The sequence below is a fragment of the Parasteatoda tepidariorum genome, chromosome 5 (assembly GCF_982258835.1).
Source record: "Parasteatoda tepidariorum strain Cologne lab strain chromosome 5, Ptep-v5.0, whole genome shotgun sequence".
Lineage (NCBI taxonomy): Eukaryota > Metazoa > Arthropoda > Arachnida > Araneae > Theridiidae > Parasteatoda > Parasteatoda tepidariorum.
Genome location: NC_141759.1, coordinates 63,134,477 through 63,161,193, shown reverse-complemented (window position 1 = coordinate 63,161,193; position 26,717 = coordinate 63,134,477). Strand labels below are relative to the sequence as shown.

At 29.6% G+C, this 26,717-nt stretch overlaps 1 protein-coding gene across 1 annotated transcript in view; it reads left to right on the top strand.

Moving 5' to 3' along the window:
* The first annotated feature begins 12,351 nt into the window (after positions 1–12,351).
* LOC107444160 (QRFP-like peptide receptor) overlaps positions 12,352–26,717 on the top strand; it is a 110,647-nt gene continuing 96,281 nt past the window's right edge. The window contains exon 1 of the mRNA XM_043051308.3: positions 12,352–13,787. Within this exon, the coding sequence (XP_042907242.1) occupies positions 13,381–13,787 (407 nt within the window). The 5' untranslated portion in view covers positions 12,352–13,380. The remainder of the gene's footprint in view (positions 13,788–26,717) is intronic.

The window sequence follows — 26,717 nt, the reverse complement described above, 5'->3', positions numbered from 1 at the left end:
CATGAGTGCAGCATTCATAAAATTCATTTTACCGTAACATCCATTTCGTAGTAAAAATTTTTCGCCGTATTTTCTACTGTATCATTTATTAGATTATTGTTACTAAAAAAATGCGATTATTGTTACTCATTGATTTTGAAGTAAATATTACTGTAAAAATTTCAGTATATATCAGCTTTTTTGTTTCGTAAAATTTGACGTCAAAAATAGATTTTATGATAAAAAATACTGGAACCCACAGTACTGGTACTTTTTACCGTAATTTGATCCTGAAGTATATTTTACAGTGTACTACGACTGTACAGACTCGTATTACTAAATTATTATAAAATATTATCTATAAAATGAAAAGCAAGCTTTAAAAATAAGATGAACTGAATAAAAAGATAGAAATTGTTGACTGAATTAAAAACAAATAAACTAAAACAGAATATTAGAAATCCGAAACAGCATCGTTAGCTAAATTTGATAGATATTTTTGTCACTGCTCAAAATAAATTATACTAATTCATTAAAAATTAACTTTTTGATATATGCCACTTAAAAATATTTATAAAGCAATACCCTTTTAATTATTAAAAAAAAATACAATAATTACATAAATTAAAGGTAAGATTTTATTAAAATAAATATATCGAGTAAAAAGTGTATTTCATTATAGTTGATGATTTTTAAAATTTCTTTAATTAATATTTTAATTCTATTTCGAAGTATATTAATATTTTTTTCAACTTTTAATTGCAATGAAAGAAGTGAAATTATTTTTAGACTTAATTTTTTCTCATGATTTCCTTAAGTTTACAATATTTTAATTAACAAAGTTAGCAACCACAAATCAAATATTTTTTAAAATTATTATATGAGTCAGCCGTATAGAATAATAATATTTTCTATAGCTTATCATCTATCAAAAATGTTAAATATTCAAATTTATTTTTAGTAAATGAAAATTTACTAATCATTATTTAAAATGTATCTAGCTGTTTTTTAATAAATGTGAACTTCATTTTTTCCCTTTGTTTTTATTGATACATATGCTAATATGAAGGTACATTTTGTAATACTGGTTCTTAAAAAAGTAGTTGTATTTATCAACCATATTGCCTCATTACTGGGTATAATACAAAAAAAGTTGTAAAATTGAATTTTTAATGTATTAAATATATCATGAATTCTCAGTATTTTCATAAGACTCTGTTAACATTTAATAACATTTAATTTTAGAATTGCGTGTTTTTAAATAAATTGTTCTTAATTAATATTAGGGGGTCTAACTTTTGGACCGTTCTCCTGACCAAACTATCAGAACCATATTTCCCAAATTGCGGCTTTCCCCTATAGTTTAGGGGTCAGAAATACAAATCCATCGGAAAAAAAAATGTTCTTTCAGAGAAAGTTTTTTTGTGTGTCTGACTTCGTAATTATAAATATCGTCTGTACTAAAGAATTAACATATTCGAAATAGGTCCCTTGAACCAGAAAGAATGAATCCTAAAACGTTAAGGTTCGATTATTAGATCAAAAGCTATACAGGGTGATTTTTTCTTCTTCTTGGCACACTGTGCGCATTATTAATCACCAAAGATGATGTTCGATCCAGTAATTCTATTTTATCGCCGAACTGAATCCGAGAAAAAATGTTCCACATATTCGTTCGAACGAGGTTTTCATACATTTCATCAAAGACTACTGAAATTTCCAAGTATTTCAATGCTATGAGTAAATAAGTGTTCTAGATCTTTCTTCATTTTTATTATTTTTTTAATAATTTTTACGATTTTGACGAAAGTAATATGTAATTTTTTAATGAAGTAATATGCGAAAAATGACATGTTTTCTATTTTTCTGATTCCTAAAAGAACATAGATTTAAAGACATATTTTAAACACAAAGCCTCATCTACATATTACTATACATATAGATGACTTCATATTCAGAATGATTTCCTATACTAGAATCGAAGAAATACGAATATAGGTATAGTAATAATTCCATACGTAGAATTCGTGCATCTAGCTGCATGACAAAATCACGAATCTGTACACTTAACAATTTCAAATTCTTTATTTTTTTTATTCGCCTCTCGGTCACCCATGCAAAAGTTGTACAAAATCTATTTGCTTGCTTTTTTCCTTCGCTGAATAAATGTAACACCGAAAAAGTCTAGAAAGGGGTTATACAAAATAATAATGGAACCCCTTCTACACTAACTAATTTTTTCACATTTTTCAAAAAATACCTAGAGAATTATTTTAAAACTTTAGTCAAGTCATGTAATTTCTCATACATATTAATAAAGTATAAGGTTTTTAGAGGTTTGCGTATTTGGTAATTAATTACGAATGAAAAAAAAGTTTTTGAACACCCTAAGCTGAAAAATACAGCAATTAACTTTTCTCATGTTAATTACGTTGATTATTTCCTAATACCATAGATGGTTAGGTAGGATGCGCCTTCGTGGTATACGAATATTCAAATTGATTGTTATAGATATAGACTTAATAACTACTCATCCGTTTTTCAAGCAGAATTATGGGCGATTCTTCAAGCAATGTATTGAATAATAAGGAACAAATTAAATGGAAATGTTCTTATCTTTTCCGATTCCCTTTCGAGATTACAAGCACTAGCAAACCCTGAGGAAAACGATTACTTAATTAAAATGTTGAAAGACCAATATAAATCAAATATGATAATCCATTGGATTAAAGCTCACGTCGGGCACCACGGCAACGAGGAAGCTGACAGTCAGGCATAATTGGCCTGCCAAAGACCCGAAATAGATCTCTTTGATCAGAAACCAAAAAAGATCAGTAAAGTTATCGATGTTCAAACGAAATATAAATCTTTGCCAAAATATGTGGGATGATGATCAAAACCAGGGCAGGTGTACCCACCATCTAATTCCGAAGGTAAATTACCGTAAAATTTATGGAAATTTCTACTTGAATCAATTTATCACAAACCACGTCAACCAGGGTACATACCAATTCAAATTTCACAATAAATAAATCTCCCCTATGCAATAACTGCAAAGTTACAGATGACCTGCATCATATACTGATTCACTGCCCTCTATTTGATAACATGCAAATTTTCAGGCAAACCTGACCTATAGTTCCCTCAAACAGCACTGGATGATACCAGCTATGCCAAAGGGGCATTGAACGAATAATCGAAAACCACTTTAGCGCTGGCTTGCCACCAGACATGTCATAATAACGGAAATGTCGAAACTGTGTTTTTTTCAGAATATTGACATCACACACTGAATTTCAAAGACTTATCCAAACTTAATCAAACTTTTCGTTTTGTTGTAGAGGTGGAAAGTTCCTTTTCCACCTACCCTGACTTTTACAATTAAAATACAGGACACTTTGTGTATTGAATTAACATTTCATCTGTACTTACTTTCACATTTAAACTCGTTTTGATATGTGGAATGGGTCAGCTCTCCATCTGATAAAATTAACGATTTTGTACACCGAGTTAACTTTTCATCTGTTCAAACATCTGCTTTCAACATTTTATTGCATTGTTATATTTTTAGATACTTTTTTGATGGAGTCATCTTTCATCTGTTTTGCAACCTTATGTTCAGGATACCATGTATTTTGGGTCAACTTTTCATCTGTTTTGCTATCTACATCTTGAATTCAAGCCACTCTTTATATTCCTCATTGTAAATACTCATGTTCCTTTTGTTTTTCAAACTGGGAATTGATTTTGCACATTTTGTTGATCAATAAAAATACTCCCCGGATAAAAATACTCCCGCCAGGGGTCAGGACGGGGTTAAGCGTTGCTAATACCATAGATGGTGCCACTTGAAAACAAGAACAATTGCACCCCCTGTGCCTTAATGGCCAACGACGACAACATCTCCTAATACCATCACATTTTGGTGTCTGGACCTTCATTCTAGGGTAAAAATTTTATTTTATGGCACAAATTAAAATTAGTGGAAAACCCCCTTATCATTTAGAGCTTTCATCAAAGAAAGAGGATAAAAGCTATTTTTAAAATTGCTAGAAACTTCTTGCATTTTTTAGGTATTAAGACCGGAGTTTTTTCATGAGTCGATTCTAAACAAAATTATGGAAAAAGAAAATTTTAAATGTTTTGCGCGTATGCGCAGTATGAAATGATTACTTTAAATACTCATATCTTGCGCAAGTTTTAACAATTTGTTTCTTTCAAATTTTGAGTAGTAAATTTAAAATATTTTTATTATTAAATAAAAATAACTCTAAAAATTTTGTTTATTTTTTGAAGTTATACTTCTTATGCGACTTCCAACAAGGTTGCGTTAAACGTTTAACGCTACATTTTTATTGGCCGGGAAATCACGTGGTAGGATCCAGTTTTCCCTTATTCATTTCCATATTGTTTTGGTTCTCACTATCATAAAAATAATAAAAGTCATAAAAGTACTGTTTTTCTATAAATATTTTTTTAGTTTGATTTGATACACATATAATTTAATAGACTAGAATTTTTTATTTTCAAATTTAGTGGATAACAATTGCAAAAAATGAGTGAAAACAATCCAACGGACAATGCGACGGATTTAAGGTTATGTCAAGGTACGTCTCTTGTGAATATCAATTGATTGTTAGGTTTTCTCTTTTGAAATTACATTATGACGCATTCACATACATTATTAATACAAATACATTTTCCATGGCAAGACGATGAGGCAACCACAAGCTCTTCCACTGGTTCAAGGGGTCCACGAGGGAAAAATGCACACTATTACCGTTATTACAGAGCACGGAAGCGAGCGGATCAGGAAAAAGAGTCGGTGAATAGAACTAGTGATCCTTCTACGACTGCTGATTCTTCTACAATTAACGCCGCAGGTTACGAAGTTTAACTTCTTCCGCGCGGAGGGACTCCACGCACTATTTTTTAAAAAATATTTTTCTGCGCAGTTCTTAATGATTTCTAAAAAATAATTTTGCTATTCATTTTAAATCGTTCCAAAAATTTTGTTTAATTTTATTGAACAACTTTAAAGATACAGCAAAAAAATTTTAGACGTAAAAATGTCCATATCTCCATGAATGATTAAGCTAGGTTTACGAAATTTGTACAAATAATTGCAAGTAATCGATATAATTTACAACCTTTTTGCTTGATTTTCTGGCATAGGGTGTTTAAAAATACTTGTTTCCCTTCGTAATTTATTGTAAGTCTATCAAACCTTTGATTACTTTAAAACTTATAGCTAAGTATAAGAACTCGCGTGAACTAAATAACTCTAAAGTTACAAAATAATTCTCTAAATAATTCTCTAAGTGATAAATTAAAAAAAAAAAAAAATAGTGCGTGAAGCAGTTAAACTTCGCAACCTGCGACGTTAATTGTCGAAGAATCAGCAGTCGTAGAAGGATCACTAGTTCTATTCAACGACTCTTTTTCCTGCTCCGCTCTCTTCCGTGCTCTGTAATCATGGTAATATTGTGCATTTTTCCCTCCTGGACCTCTTGTGGTTGCCTCATCGTCTCGCCCAGGAAAATGTATTAATAATGCATGTGAATGAGTTATAATGTAATTTCAAAAGAGAAAACCTAACAATAAATTGATATTCACAAGAGACGTACCTTGATATAACCTTAAATCCATCACATTGTCCATGGGATTGTTTTTACTCATTTTTTACAATTGTTATCCACTAAATTTGAAAATAAAAAATACTACCCTATTAAATTATATGTGTATCAAAACAAACTAAAAAATATTTATAGAAAAGCAATACTTTTATGACTTTTATTATTTTTATGCTAGTGAGAACCAAAACAATGTGGAAATGAATGAGGGAAAACTGGATCCTATCACGTGATTTCCCGTCCAATAAAAATGTAGCGTTAAACGCTTAACGCAACCTTGTTGGAAGTCGCATAAGAAGTATAACTTCAAAAAACTGAAAATATATTATTGTAGGGTAGCGAACGTTTTGAGCTAAGTGCAAAGCATAAAAATGTAGGAAATAAAATCAACTCACACAAAGGAAAAATTTTGAGTGAGTTATATAGAACTATACTTGACCAAGTTGCATATCTAATTAACTTTGTACAACGAATAGAAATTTTAAATGTTAACACAATCTTCCTAAAATAATTTATTGGTATATTTTAATAAAAGAAATCTGATGCATTTACAAACAAATCCAATATCAAGAACAACTAAACATATTTAAGATTAAATCTATCTCATTGTACAATAAATAAATGAAATGAAAATAAAGTCTTAACTACGTAAAATATTTTTCTTGAGAATTTAATAAACATGAATTCCACCACCTAATTCATTTTACGACTATTTTTTAAGCTCTTATGACTAACTCGCTTAGTAAGTGTGATTAAAGCGTAAAATATGAAGTTAGAAGTCCAAACTATATTTATAAAAGAAAAAAAACTCCTAGATGGAAAAATATTATATTTATTCATGATTTTAATCCTGTTTAGTTAAGTTCGAAAGAAATATTAGAGTTTGTCTCTAAAGGAAGTTTTTCTGTTAATCATTATCTGAGTTTAAGCTTTAAATCAAAGAACAACAAGTTGAGTTTAGAAAATATGAAATTTTTAAAGTTTTAAAATGGAACAATTAAATGTACATTTTATTTAGTTGTGATGAACTCACGTTTGATTAAAAATATTTTTCCCAGTAATGGTTGATTATAAATAGTTAAGCGAGAAAGAAAATCATAAATCTAATTAAAATATGTCAAATTTAGGACGTAGAAAATAAAAAGCCTCAAAACCAATACACTGAAATGTTTCGAATTATTGCATTTCAAATCTTTGTTTTCTTCTGCAGACATTCATGTTTAATGCTTTGAATTCTGATTTTTTTAATAGTAATTTAAAAGATTTCAATAACTATTTTTTTAAACTTAAATATTAACTATCAATCTGGTGTGCTTTTTAATAAAGGCTCTAGAAATTAACTATAAACATTTTCGTGTCTCTGAAAACCAAAAATGGTAGCAAATACCCAAGTAAGTGGTGTTTTTCTATTTTTATTATTACACTAAAACCAAGGATGAAACATTTAAAATGTTCTTTGACACTACTTGGTGTAAAGTAGCCTGCAACGTGCTTTTTATTTAGTAACATTAAATTCTATGATTGCATAAAGATATAAAACACATAAAAATCAATAAAGTTTTTTTTTACGATACAATTTAAAGCAAGAATCATCATCGGCTTAGGATGGATATACATTATTTCTAAAAAGAATTGGTTTGTAGATCGAATATACACACAGGACAACAAACAATTGATATGAATTTGAAATGAATAGAAGTCAAATTACATAAAATTACTTTATACAATTGACAGATTTACGTAAATCTTATGAGAGCATAAATATTTTTTATCATGCAACTAAAGATATACATGCATTTTATAACCAAATTCGAATAGATGCTACGTGAATAGAAGTTAAATAATTGAATAGAAACTAATAGTGAATGAAGTGATTAGAAGTTAAATTATATAAAATTAATTTATACGATTGACAGATTTATGTAATTCTATGAGAACATAAATATTTTGATCATACATCTAAATATATGCATGCATTTTATAACCAAATTTGGATAGTTATTACACCACAGTTTTAACAGTGTAGAATTGATAAAGGAGTCTTCGCTGTTGAGGGGTAATAGATCTTCTGCCATACGCTCTGAAACTTGAAGACAGTAGAATCAAATTACACTATTACTTTGGTTGTATTTTTTTGCTGTCTTCCTTTTATTTGCACTATCTGTAACAAGTTTTTTTAAGCCATTATTAATATTGCTGGATGGATAAGCCTGGTCGGTAGGGTGCTGGGCCCATGTCCGAGAGTTCATGGGTTTGAACCTCGCCTGCCAAAGACTCCCGTTGTAGTAAAGTGACTGATGCACGTTAAATCTGTCGAGTCGCAAAAATCCTCCATGTTCCCATAACAAATTAAAACCTCTGGGGGTACTGGATTGGAGATTGATCGTTCTCTGATTCAGGTCAAAATTACGATCCGTGGATGAAGGAATGCATGTATGAATGGGTTCGCCCTATAAACGGGTGCGACGTATGGTGTGGCAGAAGTCGAATTATTGGCCATAGATGGCGCCACTTGAAAACAAGAACAATCGCGCCCCCTCTGCCTAAACAGGTATACGTCAACAACAACATTAATATTGCTATATATTAGCCGTCATTAGGCTTCTCATTCATGAGAATAAATATATAAATATCAATTTAAAATTGCTTGTCGATTGATGTGCCTCAGAGATAAAAACTAGACTTTTCATGGGTTGCTTTTGTAACCGTTGGGCTTTGCGATTGTTATTTATGAATAACTGCAGTGAAATTCATACTTTCAGCTCCTAAAAAAGTGTTGCCAAAATATTTTTCATAGAGTTTATTTTTACTTTATGAAATATTCCTGATTTTTCCTTAATTTACAACAAAAATATTGGTTTATACAAAGTAAAACAGGATTATGATATCAGAACACTCTGTAAGCATATTACAAAAACATGTATTTCTTAATACATTTATTCATTGAGTTTTTCAATAATGCCTAAAAAGAACCTGTTATTTTTTTGTTGTATATATTTCAAACAAAAGTAAAGATATATTTTTTGTATATAATGGTTTCGGATGAAAAATATTTTCGGCAAAAGAAGAGTAAATTTTTCTACTGAGAAAAATAAACATTTTTGAAAAATTTTGAAATCATTTTAAGAATCAATAACATAATACTATAAGTCACATACTCAGAAAATGAAGTGAAAAGGAATTTATGATTTCGGACATCACAAACACAACTTCAAAAAAAAATTTAATTTTCATTATCTTTTACTACTAAAAATTAACACGTAGATATAAGTACTTAGCACGCAGATATGCACGTTGCACGTAGATATCAATAAACACGTAACACGCAAATATACACGTTACACATTGATATCAATACACACACTTAAAAAAATGCAAATATCTATATCTATAAACACGTAGTAGATATACTTTTATATCAGACAATAAACATAATCTCTTATAATAATCTTTAAAATTATTACCAAGCAATTGTAGAAGAGAGCATATCATTAATTTAGTATATTCTGAAAATAAATTAAATATGTTGTTAAAGAATTTGGAAAATGCGCAGAAACTTCGGAAAATGCGCAGGAACTGCTTTGGAAAATGCGCAGAAACTGCTTGACTTCGGTGATCTGCTGGGAACCGTGTCTAAACGGTCAGTCCACTGCGGGACGGGATCAAAAGTGTGATGGTATGTCTGCAAATAATCCTCAGGGATGTTTTCCAGACTGTTGCCAATAGTTCATTGTGCAACTCTAGTGCGACGTAAATAAAATACCTAACAATATCTATCTACATCAACTGGGGAGAATCGCGGGGGTAGCGGGTTCGAATCCTGCCGTAATCTTGGATGAATCTTTGTACAGTCCTTCTCAGAAATGTAATGTCTGTCTTTCGACTTGACACAGGTTTTTAAACCTTACTTATGTAATTGAGCTCACAAGCCAATATGTATGTGCACCAATAAATAAATAACAATCAACAGAGTATTTAGTCCAAGGTGCATACATGCAATAAACATTTAATTAAACTGAAAAATCGAGTTTAATAACGTCGGCCGTACTTCAATCAATGTGTCAATTTCTCAGTCGTTTTAAAGAAGCATATCAAACTTCATATTAGTTCTTATATATTATTCGATTATATTATTTTCGCAACTCAGTAACATAGAAACAATAATCTGCAATCTTACATGACCTTGGAATCTCGACTATGTCAACCCTCAGTTTTTCATATACCACTTTTACTTTTACCACTTTTTGTAACAACAACAAAAATGTCGCCGTGCAATGGGTACCAGCGCACTGTGGACTTCAAGGTAACGAAACTGCAAATTTCTTGGCCAAAAAAGTCGCCAAGATTCTACAAATATCTCTTAAGCCAGTTCCTTTCTACACCGCAAAAAGGCTAATAAAAATCTCTCTTCGAACAACATTTGAGGCAAAACTCCAAGAGGCAAATAAAGATAAGGGCCGGCTGGAAGGAATTAAAGATATTCCGTCATGGCCAAGAGAAAAATCTGTCGCCCTTTTCCGCCTTGCCACTGGCCATGACTGTTTATCAAAACACCTGTACAGAATCAAAATCTTTTCAAGCCCCTTTTGTCCATTATGTAACCTGCAAGAAGAAATGGACGCTAACCATTTGAGACGTTGCCCTGCACTTCCTCCTGGGCCCTTGTAGGAACGTTATTGGCGGGCAAGATACATTATTAAAGACCTATAGACTCTTTCTTTTTGCTGCTCTTGTTTCTGTTTTTTGTTTTTTCTTTGTATTGCTCTCAGCTATAAATTTGTCTTTCATGTCTGCCATTGGAAATAGAAAAAAAAAGTTTTACTACATGCTTGTAAGCAAATCGCTTTTAAATATTCCTTGGCTGATGATGCTCAGTGATTTAAGCACGATAATATACTACCTTAATTGCGGCACTCTAAGACATTGATCTCTTGACTATGTCGGCCTTCTAATCATCAGATGCTACATTAATTACATGATTATATATTATTTGCTTATAAATCTTCAGGTTTACGAGTTCGAATGACTTATAAGAACGATGATAACACATTAAAGAAAGGATAGCGTGCATTTTAAAAAGGGAATCACAGAGATGCATCAATAACTGCAGCTGGTATCGAACACGCTACAAAAAATGAGGCTGAATAATAATTTTCTACTGCAGCGAAAATACTTGCTTTGCGTTGACAGGTGGGTACTTTATTTACGTCGCAATAGAGCTGTACAATGGGCTATTGACGAAGATCTGGGAGCTATCCCAGAGGATGATCCAAAGACATGCAATTACAATTTGGATCCTCTGCAGAGGGAATGGCTCCCCTGCCTTGGAAGCTCGACAGCCTGTGCGTGAAGTCGAGCACTTTACGGTAGAACAGTTTAGCGAGGATCGATACAGCACACCCTCGGTCCCTATACAGGCTGATCAAAGCGGTCACCCATCCGCTTACTGACTGCAGCCAGTGATACAGTGATAGTCGGTGTTCTACTGAGAACCGTATCTTTAAGATCAGTCCACTGTGGACTGCGCTTATTTTAGATGACGAAATTGAAAACAAAGAGATAGAAAAAAAAATTACGATGGTATTGCTATGGTGCAGCATTACAATTTAAAACAGATTCTATAATTTATATATTAAATAGGAAGAATAACAAGTAGTTCCTAGAAAATAGTTTCGCATGCTTTTTGTAAACATGTTTTACATTGGTTTTTAAGAGTAATTTATTACCTTCAATAGTTGCTGTTAAAAGTACCAGTTTATTTACGTCGCACGAGAGCTACGGAATGGGCTATTGGAGACATTCCTGAGGATGATCTGAAAATGGGTCATCACAATTTTGATCCTCTGCAGAGGGGATTTCTCCCCTGTTTTATTATACCTACAACCTGCGAGCAGAGTCGAGAATTTTACGGTAGTTTAACGCGGACTGATATGACATATCCTCAATCCCATCACAGCCTGAACAAAATTGTTATATATATATATATATATATATATATATATATATATATATATATATATATATATATATATATATATATATATATATATATATATATATATATATACATATACATATACATATATATATATATATATATATATATATATATATATATATATATATATATATATATATATATATATATATATATATATATATATATATATATATATACCGATTTACATAAATGTGGGAAACAGTAAAGGTTTGCTTGGGATCAAGATTAGATTATTTGTATTTTAAACACGGACTCTATAGTATCATTTATTTAGAAGCGCAGAAATTTCAGTTAATGATAAATTTTTTCAAGTAAAAAAAAATTTAAAAAATTCTTGCCCACCATCCGACTGAAGAAAGTTTTCATAGAAACCAAATAAGTTTTTGGTAATAAGATTATTTATACTATCCAAAAAAATTTTAATGTAAACTCATCAAAAAAAAGTGGTAGAATAAAGAGTTAAAAGAACAATTCATTCATTTAAAGCAATAGATCTGTTATTGAAACATATTCTAAATCTGTTTTCCAATTTTTACATATTTCTCGAGCTAACGATTCAAGCTAATAGCTCAAGCTAACATATTATTCAGTAAACAAATTATACTTCAGAAATAAATATAAGAAAAAGAAATCTGGATGCTTAAGCAACAGGCTCTTTATTTGAGGCTCTATCAAAATCACAAACCTGTAAGCGCAGAAAGAGGGGGTAACCAATGCGCATGTGTTAACTTAATGACTGGAGAGTCTCAGAAAGTCCCTGTCAGATGCTTCTTTCCCGTTTTCCGGAGAACTATTATTTCTCCCGAAAAGTGAATGGCAAGCTTTTATTGAGGAACTTGTAGAGTTTCTGCTTAGGTAGATTGTCCACGAATCTAAAATTTGACGAAAAAATATACTTTTAGACTTGGAAAATTTTTTTTGTTACCTCCTTAAAAAAAAGCTTAAAATTGTTTCACGCTTTTTTTCAAATTTATGAAATAAATAGTGTTCCTATTTGCTTAAATTGATACTTTTTGTCGTAATTTTGAGAAGATCGTTTAAAATGTTAGAGAGTTTAAAATTTTAAATATTTTCCTCATACTATATTTGAAAAAAAAAATGTCAAATTTAACATTTATAAATGGAGTAAAAAATTTAAAAAATGAATGTGAAATTATTTTGCGCGGGTAAAACATAAATTCATAAAAATTTGTTAAAATTTGAAAATATATTATTTTTTCATCAATATAAAACGAGAAAGAATGATTAGAAATTTTATTATTTAAAATTTACTACAAAATTACTTTTCGCATCTACTCTGAATTCATAAAAATGCTCAATTTCAAAGCTTTCTGTAATATAACAAACTATATTTCAGATTAATTAAAATATTTTATTCATATATTGCCAACGGCAAACATATTTTCAATCTCTAAAATGATTTACTTATCTGTCAAATGAAATTAAAAATATGTACATTAGAGGTTAGAGTTAAAGTGAATTAATAATCTAAAGTTTGTAAAGAAAGAAAAAAAAAATACAAGCAGCGTAGAACGTAGAATTGCTTGTGATTTAAAATAAACATAAAATAAAATAATATTTTTTAAACAAGTCGCATTTCAATTTCGATTCTTTTCAAAGCATTAACTTTTGCTAGAACTATTTCAGACGAGTTCAGTTTTAAATATTGAACATTTTCACGCCAAAGGAAACGAATTGCGAACGCTATTCGCAGAGTTTCTTACGTAAAACTTTAATTACCTCTTCAGCTTTAAAACTACCGAAGCAATGACAACTGTTCTTGATTTGACTATTAATAAAACTCTGGAATATGAAACTACTGAAATATCAGAAATGGAACCATATCCTGATTTTACACAAATACCAGTTGTGCGTTTCATTTTTGTGGCTGTGTATATTATAGTAATGGTGCTGGCGGTAGTTGGAAATGCTGTAGTGTGCTGCACAGTTTTTTCGAACCGTAAGATGCACACTGCCGTAAACTATTATATTGTTAATTTAGCGATTTGTGACTTTCTGGTTGGGGTTTTTGTTTTACCTCTCAAACTGTTAGAGCTTACATCTCCTGCTCATTGGGGAATACTGAGCGATACATTATGTACTGTTATGATGTATGTTCAGACGATATTTGTGTTTGCTAGTGTACTGACACTTGTTGCCATTTGTATAGAAAGGTAAGTTTTTTTACATATTTATAATTTTGATTGTTGTTTAAAATATCCATTCCGAGATTTATATATATATATATATATATATATATATATATATATATATATATATATATATATATATATATATATATATATATATATATATATATATATATATATATATATATATATATATATATATATATATATATATATATATATAAAAGTTTTCAAATTAGTGACCTGTATTCCTTTTAATTTATTATTTCTGCGTCCATCTGGAACAGGACAGAATTAATGATTGCTGACAGCACAAGTTAGATCAAATGACGATTGTGATAAACTATATGACAGTCGTCATTCGTCGAAAATGTACACTTTAGTAGTCGAGAATTTTTTTTTTTCTTCATTTTAATATATATGAAATTGTTTAGAGTATTTAATAACATGATAAAAATTACTTTATTTCACGCTTATTTTTTAATAAATTTTTATACATTAAAGAAATAAACCTTTCATTGTTTGCCAATATTTCAGAAATGCTTAAAAAAATGATTTACATTACTTGAATCAAAATTTCTTAAATCACTTAAAATTTTCAGTGTTTGAAGAAACGGCCACTGTTAAAAATGCGACAGGTGGTTAGTAGCATAATTTCCTGATTTTTCCATATACCGATTTGACACTTACGCTTTTGCAAAATTAGAATTATTTGAATGCTTTTTGACATCTGTGTTTGTTGATCATGTCAGTTTTATCACTTATATTTTTGGATTTGGTATAACTTCTGCAATTGTCAAACTACTAACATTTGATTATATTTTTATTTCTTTGTTGATTACGCTCTCTTTATAATATAAGTTGTTTTTGTGTAAGATCTAAGCTCTAGCAAAATAAAGTTTTAGCTTCATTTCAAATATTGGATTTTATTTTTATAACTCTATTGATTACGTCCTTGTTATCGCTTATGTTTAGAGCTAGACATAGTTTCTAGCAAACAGTAGGCTTAATCTTTGTTTTAATTATTTGATTGGTCTTTTATATCTCGTTTTGATAATTACTCATATATTTTTTTTTGTATCAGACATAACTTCTGGATTTAGAAGGATTTTAGGTATATTGTAAAAGTGAGAATTTATAACTCTTTTTTGTTGTGTAAATCATTTTGATCATTTACGTTTCCCTCAGGAATTAGTTTTTGATTCTTTACGATTATTTAACTAAATTTTTTCTAATTCTGCTGGCTAAAAATCTATCAAGGGTTGAATCATTTCTAGATAACTGAAAAATTTTGACTTCACCATGTTTTAGTCATATTTCCTTTCATTTCATTGTTTATTTCTTCATAAGCCTCTATTTTTTTCGCTATTCAAAGTTTTAAAACTATTTTGTTTTTATTTTTTTTATTTTGAGTACATAAAATCATTAACTTTTATCGTCAGTTTAGCACTTCATAGCAGATACCGGATTTTGCACCATTAAGTTATACCCTCAAATTAATGAAATTCATACCCTCAAATTAACAAAATTCATACTTATCTCTGAAAAAATGCGTATTTTACAACTGTACTTATTGACTTCTATCATGCAAAAGAGTAAAGAAAAAGTAATAAATATCCCATTTGCTGTCAATTGATTCACATTAATTCTTATTTATTGCAATCTTTATACATATTAAACAATAAATAAATTTCTAACTTTATCAAAAAAGAAAAAAAAATCTTTTAAAACATACGCTCAAAAAATCCTTGAATTCGCAGTAATTTCTAATTATAAAAAAGCAGGACCAGAACTATCTATATCTGAAGCAAAATTTAAATGTTTAAAGCCTGTAAAATTCTGGGAAAAACTAATTACTTAAATACAATTTTTTCTATTAACTGATAAAAACCCTGTTAATTTTTCGATATTATGTCTGATTATAAAATGAAAACTATTGGCATGTATAGGGCGTTCAACAAGTGCTCATAATATATTTGTAAGTTTACGCTTGAAACAAAAACTACGAGGGGTTGCGAGATTACGTCTATTAAAAATGTTTATCAGAAATATACAAATTTTCATCTCCCCAATCAATATGATTCTAAATGTTTCAATTTTGTGGTGTGACCTTACTCAATAGTTTATATATATATATATATATATATATATATATATATATATATATATATATATATATATATATATATATATATATATATATATATATATATATATATATATATATATATATATATATATATATATATATATATATATATATATATATATATATATATACAGGGTGTCTCAGCTAAGCGTTTCAGAACTTCTAAGAGGGGTAGGGGGTATCCTGACGACTCGAAATCATTCATATAGCAATGTGGGGTCAGAAATGCTTTCCTGAAGCGGTGACGTACACAGAAGCACCATAAAGAAAGGAGACCGTAAGTGAAAAATCGCTATAATAATACATTGAAAAAATTATATGGCCTCCTCGGTCACCCGACCTATCATGTTTTGACTTCTGGTGTCAAATGAAAACACTGGTTTATGACACCCCTGTTGATAACGCTGGTTGTAAGAATCGCAGTAGCTGCCTGCGAGATATGCCTGGAGTATTGCAGAATGTTCAAATGTCCATGCGCCGGAGATGTGAGGTGTACATTGTAGCCGGGGGCAGAAACTTCGAACACTTACTTTGGCCCATGTACAATATAATTTTTTCAATGTATTATTATAGCGATTTCTCACTTGCGGTCTCTTTTCTTTATGGTGCGTCTGTGTACGTCACCGCTTCAGGAAAGCATTTCCGACCCCACATTGCTATATGATTTCGAGTCGTCAGGATACCCCCTACCCCTCTTAGAAGTTCTGAAACGCTTAGCTGAGACACCCTGTGTATATATATATATATATATATATATATATATATATATATATATATATATATATATATATATATATATATATATATATATATATATATATATACAAGAAAACACGAAGAAAGTTAAGAAAAACAATAAGTTTCATTTATTGCGCTTAAGCTGCAAGTAAACAGAATTATTTACTAAAAATTCCTTTACTAATTAATTTCCTTTGTTAATCTATACAGTTTTTCCATGTGCAAATCCATTTCGGGCAAATTCGTGGGTAGAATTGTTTGCTAAAAATTTCTTTATTAATTTATACAATTTTTCCATGTGCAAATCCATTTCGGGCAAATCCGTGTTAAAATTATCTATTAAAATTTTTTCTTTGATAATTTAAATAATTTTACTATGTGCTAATCCATATCGTGCAAATCCGCGTCTAAAATTATTTGCAAAACAGGCAATTTATGTTTCGCTTTTCTATTTTATATTTTTTCTTAAATAAACATCTATCTTCTGAAACTATTTATGATCAATTTATAAAATTATCCAGTATAATATTACCTTGCGCACATCCATTTCGGGTCCATCCTTGGTAACTAACAAATCAAATCTCAGAATAACAAATCACTTCAGCAGTGCAGTAAGAACGACACTTTAAAACCCTCTTGTTACACTCAATTTGCGCTTTTGTTTTCATATTTTGTAATCTGGCAATCTTTCTGCGAAAACATTTTTAAATCATTCTTGAAAAATTTTTCGTCCATGTAAGTTGATCTGATTTTGCTACTCGCTTTATAGCCCCTTTTTAATGTTTTTTCTTTTTATTTCATTTTATTTTCTGTTTTTACATGTTATTTTTACTTTTTGTGATCTATTTTATTTATTGTTATTTTAATAAAAATTTTTTTTGAGTGCTCCTCACACTATTGTATTAATAAATTTTGCTTTGGCTTTATTGATACAATGTCAGAAAGCACTCTGTTTTGCGGATATAATCGTGTGGGCTGAAGAAAAGATTATATCTTTTTTTCCGGTTTTTTTATCCGGTTTTTTAAATAAAATTTCATTCTTTTTTTTAAATATTTTTTTACATATAAACTGTTTGTTATTCCCCCCCTTTTTCTCCATATGTCTATAATTTTCCTTGCTTTATTCTTCACATTTTGAACTTATATATATATATATATATATATATATATATATATATATATATATATATATATATATATATATATATATATATATATATATATATATATTATATATGTGTGTGTCGAACTTCGTTAATACAAAATTGATGAGCAATCATAATTAGTTCATGTTAACCGGATTTCATCTTATTCGATGCATTATGAAAACGATTTTTTACATACTATTAATGCAGATTATGAACAAAGGGGGTAATAGAAAAATCATTCCTTAAAATGAATAATTGGCACTTTATTCACATGCTTATTATCGGCACTGTGTCCTGTTTCCTTTCATGTTAAATGATAATTAGCCAAAATATTTCATGTTAAACATGTAAAATGTAATAATAATTGGTTGCTGACTCATGGGACTAAACACGTGTTTCATGCAAAGTGATATATCACGTGAAGCGATTTAGTGTTAATGAGGTTCAACTGTATACGTTTATACTTTGCTTGACATACATGAAGATTTGCTTTCATTTAAGGGTAGTGACTACAGAACATCCCGATGCTATAATTAATACACAACCGTGGGTGCTACTGTAATTGATTAACTTCTTTTCGTGGCTTACAATATCTCGCACTTTAAGTAAATTTAGAAAGATGATAGTTATACTTGAAGAATTTTTATGGAATGGTTTCGTTCTATCTCTTTTTATTTTATAACCGGTATTGAACAGTCAAGTCAATTAGTGTTTACGTCTAATGTTGAACTCCGTAGTATTGCAATTTTGAATCCAACCCAGAATACAAGGAAACTTCCAGATTAAGGATTGGATGGAACTCTCCAGCATTTGTGTTATGTGGGGAGGAAGACCATGGCAACCTAACACGTCACGCACTTAGCCTAATATATTAACCTAACATATTTCGCATGAAGGCAACGGGAATCTAACCAATTATCTGTCTACCATTGAATATATTTTCCGTGAGCACTGTGGTCGGTGCGAGTTGGGAGCAGAATTTGTATCAGTCACCCACTGATGTGATTCCAGCATGACTCTCCTCATTGCATGGCGAATGCCTTAGCCCTTGAGCCAAACTGGTTTTCTCATCTTTCTTTAGAAGAAAAAAAAATCACCTTGAGAAGACGCTGTACCTTAGAAGCAGCTCTTCATGGGAAATTCTTCTTATCCATAAAAGTAATTTAAAATTCATAGTATAGAAAAGTGAATGCAAATAAAACAAGAGACAGCCCAGAAATTTCAAAGACCGAAAAATATTTTTCGAAATGGCAAACAAATTATAGCAAGATTACTCGTGAGTACGCAGAGGGAAAGTAATTCTGAGACATTTTATTATTTTGAAAGAAAAAATCTGCATTCATAGTTTATTCTGAATTTATCCGAAGTCACTTTGCCAATGTCACCAAGATGATGCAATAGAATTTCTCATGAAAAATTTCTCCTACGGTTTACGATCCTTTTGACTACTAAACCAATTTTGTAGACATTTTATCAAAACTCTTTTTAGAAACAACATCAACTGAATTTTTGAACATGATATTTTGATTTTCGTTCCAAGAAGAGGTAATATTATTGTCACCACCCTGTTATTGTACTCTTTTTCTATAATTGGAACTTCTGGTACAAGAGGAGATTTTTGCCGTCAATCTCCCCTAAGTATATAAGGAATCAGTCACCACAAAGAACATAAAGAGATTTCTGCTTCTTGAGCCGAAGCACTCAGTGAAACGATTCTATGAAATCTTCATGAAACTGAAGAGAACATGTACTTGAAATAAAGAGAATCTTTCTTTAGTAGAAATAAAAGAAAATACAACAAATTTATGAAAACTTAGAAGAAAGGTTAGAAAGCAATAAAATAATTTGTACAATTCATCTATGTTTTATTTTGTTTTGTGCTTTTGAGTTTTGCTTTGTTTTTAATTTAGTTTTCATCATTTATGTGTTATCTCGATGAAGACTGTAGTGTTTTGGCCCCACTCTTTCGTTTTTTTGTTTCCCTTTTAATTTTTCATCAGACTTTATAACGCAGTTCAGTTCTGCTGTTTAAGTTTAGCATGGTAAACCTAGTTTTGTCTCCTTTTCAATTAAACATTACAGCATATTTATCAATTATGACGAACACTTTTTATATGAAATAATTAATAAGTTGAGGTTTATTTTGTTAAAAAGGTTAATTTTAAAGCTCTGTCGTCATGGTAAGTAAAGAAATCGCGGTTTGGGTGCTTTAAATTTCAAACAAAAGATGCAGGTTAAATTATTTAAACTACTTAACAAAAAAGAGTTTTCTGATCATAAATGGAAAAAGATTGAATTTTAAGGAATAATAAACTTATTGAAAATTTGGCAATTGGGCTGGATTTTTCCATCTTAAAGAAAATTATCGAAGGAAACAAATAATTCTAAATATCTACATCTTATTCCGCCCACACATTGCAGCACTAGTGAACTTTTCAATTTTTAAAAAATTCGAAGACAAATGCTTTTTGTTTTTATCATTGTGCTCTTTTTTAACATTGATGTTTTGTGCTAGTTTAATAATTAGCATAGATGGTGCTGACTAGACAAAACCAAACAAACATGAATAACTGCTAAAAACCTCAGTAAAAATAGAATTTAATTCAGTAAAAATCATATCCCATTTGGTGTCTTGGGATATTCATCCACTTTTAGATGCACCTGGATAATTTTTTTTTAAAAAATTTTTCCGCACATGCACTGTATAAAGCAAATACTTCTATTACTCTTATCTGGCGCAGTTTTTTTTATTATTTTTTTTTAATTTTAAAGCAATAATTTCGTTATCAGTTTAAAATTGATTCAAACGCTTTGTTTATTTTTTTTTTAAATATTTAAGCTATAGCAAAAGTGGCACTAGACCTAGTATATATTTCGGACATTTACCAAAGGTCTAGTCATACTAGGTCTGGTTAAGTGCCACTGCCCGGTATACATTTGCCCGGTATACCCTACACTGATGTTTTTTTAAGGTCAAGTGCCACTGCCCGGTATACACTTGCCGGTATACCCTACACTGATGTTTTTTTAAGGTCAAGTGTCATTGCCCGGTATATATTTGCCCGATACTCCAAACACTGATGTTTGTTCTAATCTATCGTCAGTAAGTATTAAAATATCGAATAAATGTAATTATATCCATGAATAAATTAATATAAAATCGGATGTAATAAATATTTCGGACATTCACCAAAGCGATTAATTTGATTGTCAACATTCACCGGTGAAAGTCAACAACCACCGATTTCGGCCATTCACAGTAACATGCACATCATTTACATAATAGCCTCATCAGGACGATTATTTCATACTTTGCCTAAATAGCATCCGGCATTTCAAAAAATAAAAATAATTGGTTTTGTTGGCGATGATCTCGTAAGGTGATAAAGAATCATGCATAGTACAGGTAAGGAAGATATTAACCTCGAAGGAAAAGTGGATGAATAACCCAAGGAACCATTTCATTTGACTATAGCTAGAGCTTTTGAAGAGTTGTTTTCAAAAACAAGAGTTCCATTATTCTGAAGAACTCAAGAGTACTTTTCCTATTGTTTCATCGCTTTATTTGCATCCTCTATCTTATTTTTCTTTACATTTTTGTGTATGATATTAGACTTTCTAGAAGAGTTTAGATACTTTTTCTTACATAAATACACAATGCCTCAAGTTTTAATCTTTAGTTTTAACGTCACTCTTATTGTCACCGTTTATTGTACTAAATATTGAACTAAAACCATTAAAAAGAATATACCAAAAAAGTTTTAGGAACTTAAGGGATTCTAGAATGTTTGTTTATTGGGTGTCCTTAAAATAAAATAAGTTTAAAAAGCAGAAAAAAATATCAAAGCACTCGAATAATCTTTGAAGTTTTATAAAATTCTTCGCAGTTTACTGCTTAAGAGCAAGTTTTTTTTTTAAAAAAAAGAAAAGAAATCGCACAAATCCGACAGGGTTGGATATTTCACATTATTGATTTTGTTGAAAATTCCAGAATAGGTCCTTTGTCTAAGAATATTATACAAGCTGTGTATAAAAAATACAGTTATATATTTTTTGCACTTAACTACTCAAATTTTTTAAACTTTTAAACTGTTTGTGAACTGGAGTATTCCTTTTGAATGTTTTAAAAGTACACTAAAAATAATACCTCTTTTGCCTGGACAGCAATGTCAGACGCATGCACGAGTCAGAATCTGGTCTATTACCATGTAAAACTTAAATAATTTCTTAACTTTTACATACATCGACTTCAATGTGATTTCATTGAATTCAGCGAGTGAGTCATCTCACTGAATTCCAACAGAGATGTTATGTTAATTTATGCACGCATATACATTGCTGTCGTTTCAAAAAATATATTATTTCACCTTTAACGATTTCTTAACATTATGTTAATTTAGGCATACAGGCACGTTGTTGTTGTTCCAACCAACAGAGATGTTATGCTAATTTAAGCGTGCAAGTATGTTAAATAAATGATCCCAAGAAACTGAATCGGTTAGATATAACTTGGTTAAAAACTTCATTCGCTTCAAAAATATACAAATTGGAAATAACAGCCGATATATTTTAAGGGCTTAAAAATTATTGAGCCATATTAAATTGATTAATCAAGTAATACAGAGCAGTGATGTCTCAGTAGATAGAACATTCTCCTTCCAATGAGGTGAACCGGGTTCGAATCCCAGCGATGACTGGTCGGTATGAATACCGCATCCGGCTTGCACCGATCAAAGTGCTGACATAAAATATCCTTAGTGGTAGACGATCATGGTTTAGACACCCCTTGCCGTCAGGTTGACAGTAGGGAGGCATTCGTGGTTTTCTTCTCTACGTAGCGCAATTGCGGGTAGTTCTCTCAAAACTCCTCCACGAGGGCAAATTTCTTTTAATACTTGATCCAGGAATTCTCTTGTCTTCCGAATCGGATTCAAAATTACAAGGCTAAGGTGTTGAACATTAGTAGTCTTAAATCCAAAAAATTGGGTCGGCTGTTCAACAACGGTTTTAAAATAAAAATAAAAAACTATACTTTTTCAATCAAGTAAAATACAATAATTAAATTATGGGAAGAATTCAAGAGAGGTAATGAGACTCAAAAGTTTTATGCATAAAATTTTTTTGTTCGCATGGTAAGAGATTTATTTCTAAAAGCATTTACTTTTAAGAAATTCGTTAAATGCGTTTATAAGTCATGAAGCGGAATTACATGGCTAGAGGATTATATCTCCGTTTCATTACAAAACCTGACTAAAACGTTAAGCCTATCGAAACTTAAAACTTTCCCTTCTCTCAAAATTATTTTTGAATCTCAAAAACAAAATGACATCATTATGTTATGATCTTTTTATAATAGATAGAAGTTTTTCGTTAAAAATTGAGTGAAGCGTATTTTAAACTTTCTATTTCTTAATGCATGATGCTGAAATTCGTATGTTTTTTATTATTATTATTTAATTTTTACTTAATATAATTTATTTGGTAAAATGATGTATTTGATTTTAAACTTGGTTGAAAAAATAATAGTTAATAATTGTTTAAAATATTTTAATTATAATAAAAAATAATAATAATAATATTTTAAATAATAACAATAATTGTTTAAGCATAAATTAATTATGTTTATTATGAAAGCAATAATTTAAGTTACGAGAACTGAAAATATCGCAGCAGAATTATTTCATGAAGCATTTACAGTTAAGTAATTTCATTTGATGCAGAAAGTTGAAACAAGAAATTTAAATTTGCTTTAATAATACGATTAGGTTTTCGTGATATTAACTATACAATATTTAAAATTTGTTACCTTAATTCAGTTTTATTGTCTTAGGAATTCGAGTCTAACACGGAAATACCACATAGCTCAACGTTTGTAGAGGATTTTTCGTATTTGAAAGGGTTGGAAAATACCACAAAAAAATCGAATTGGTTTGAAAAAAATAATTAGATTTTATTATACAATTTTCTATTCATTGTATACAGATATATAGGCAGAGAAGTGTTAAGAGTAATACTTACATTTGATTAAAAAAGTGTTTAAAAGTATTTTTCAATTCTCAAAAAACTAAATGTTAAAATTTTCACTGAAAAGATTTCTCTTTACTAAATTTTCTTTGATACTTAAGGGTGATAATTACTTAACACATTATACAGTTATGAAAATTATTTACAGACAAAATTATTTTCCCGAAAAGTACGTTGTACAAGAAGTGTAAAACTTTATTTTCGAAAGATTACAGGAAGAACTAGTGTCTTTTTATAGATATAATACATCTTTCCTCTTCTTGTATTTTTTTGTGTTCTGATTTATTGGTGATATTTTGTGTTCTGATTTATTGGTTCTGTACTAAATATTTTCTTTGATACTTAAGGGTGATAATTACTTAACACCTTATACAGTAATGAAAATTATTTACAGACAAAATTATTTTCCCGAAAAGTACGTTGTACAAGAAGTGTAAAACTTTATTTTCGAAAGATTACAGGAAGAACTAGTGCCTTTTTTATAGATATAATACATCTTTCCTCTTCTTGTATTTTTTTGTGTTCTGATTTATTGGTGATAATTTCAATTTATTAAATTAAATATTTATTTATTCAAAAATAAAATTTAATAAATTTGTAGACAATTTTAAAAGCAAATAAACTAAGAAATAGTTAAGTTAATCTCCTGCCAACTACAAAGTATAATTAATTGGATGCAATGTCTATGATCATTGAAAGACAATGTGTAAAAGGTAACGAAAACACTCATACTACTGCCCATTATAGAAAAGGGGAGGTCGTGAAGGTTAAGGCCCCACAATTTCGTGACATACTGTATGAACTGTGGAAATGTGACTGGCATTACGCACTGGCCGCCTTTATTTCCTAGACAAGCAGGTACTCATCAGTCTGAAACTGGTTTGTTCAAAGTCACCATGGGTGATGAAATATCAGTGCTTTATAATGACAGATGAGTGTTTCAAATGCTAAGCCACCGAGACAAATATCTTCTACAAGAGAGAAGGCCTCATCACGGGTTACCATAAATAAGAAATTTAATCCTTAAGTAGTCCAAATGTGATGACATCTTTCGAATTTCCCCCAATGCGCAGCTTAGTAGTTCGCAGTTACGTCTTTTTCATTTTTCCTACACTGCGCAGTTTATGTTGTTTACGCCAGACTATTAAATTGAACTTTGCTAAGGCCTCCTCTCTTCTATGACATATTCACTCGGCTCAATGAGTATGATTGTTTAATGTTAATTCTTATATAGAAATTAAGAATTACAGCATCGAACTTCAACAGTCAACTACTTTGGCCTTTAAACAAGGTGTTACATAATTAAAACCCTTAATATTTATTTTGAGAATCCTTGTAAAAAATGAAGTATATGCAGTAAAAACATTGGGGTCACAAATTAATGTTTTAAATAACTTAAATTCTAATGAATCGCAAATAAGGACCAAATATTTTCAACAATATTTAGTTTATAAAAACATAAAAGGCGTGAGAAAAATTACTTCTAAAATTTCCAACTGGAACTTTTAAATATTGTCTCAAACAAATTTTAAAAAATTAAGACGATTTTTGGACGTGATTCAAAATGTTAAAAAATTTATGTTTTTATAATAATGCAAGATTTCAATAAAAAGTAATCTTACAATTGTTTATTAGTAAATAAAATGCCAAATTTAAATTAATTAACTACTTAATAATTAAACTAACGTAAGTTTTTTTCTATTTTACACTGAGATTTTATGTAAACAAGAAGGTTGCAGTATTAACTGATTGCATGATGTATACTAATATTGATACAATTTCAGTTAATATTGTATGTGGAATGAATGACTTAAGTGCTCTGATGGGGATATTAGCAATATATTCGTATGATCTTTTTAAAAATGATATTCTTCAATTTGTAATTATTAAAACAATTGCCAAATACAAAATATTTAACCACTTACCAAATAACAATTTTTTATTTAAAATTAAAAACCTCTTTTGATAAGTGCAAAATAAAAAATACTACATTATCAGCAGAATGCTTGATAAGTTCTGTTATAGAAGCAATTTGAAAGAAAATAATATTTAAAAATAATTTCTGTGGAAAAATAATTGATGTCCCCTTTATCTGATGATATTCTACAATCTTCTCTATGAAAGAACTGAGAGCACTGATTGGTAAATCAAACTGCAAATGTAATATAAAAATAATGAGAATTAATTCTTATTAGAAAACCAAAGTGATTATAAAAATCTGCTCATGGCTTCATTAGCCGAAATTACTGATATAATTAATCTGTGGAGCGATCGTTATTGAAAATATGATTACCAACTAGTATTTCAAACTGGCGATATAGCCATGGGGTAACATTGCATTTGATTCCCAATCTTGTGTGCTTTATACAACTTTTTAATTGAAATGTACCGAACTCAAAATATTTGCCTGTCAATTACATAATTTTGAAAGAAGCTTAAGAGAATTTTAAAAATAATTGCCACTACTATATGGACTGTATTATCGCTATTTGCTGTTAGAAGCACGTAAACAAACAATATTGTTTAATATTAAGTTAAAGTAATTACCTTTTGAAATAAAATCGTTTAATTAAATTCGCTAACTGACAAAAAATGAGTGACATTTGTAAATTCAATTTGGGAGCTTATTTAAAGAATACACAATGACATTAAATTGGGTTGTGTTTAGGTAAAATTATACGTATTAATATTTATTGATATTTTTTTAAATTGTAAAAAAATGTCTCATATGTAAAATTGTATGAATACTTTTCTTCAAAAAACTACTGAAAACTTTTTATTATTAATTTTTTTAGCCTAATCTGTAATTTCTAAAATTCTTTGCGAGTTCCTTATAAAATTGGTTCTGTTTGAAATTATGTAAACGTTCTATAGCTTATTTAAAACAATTAGAAA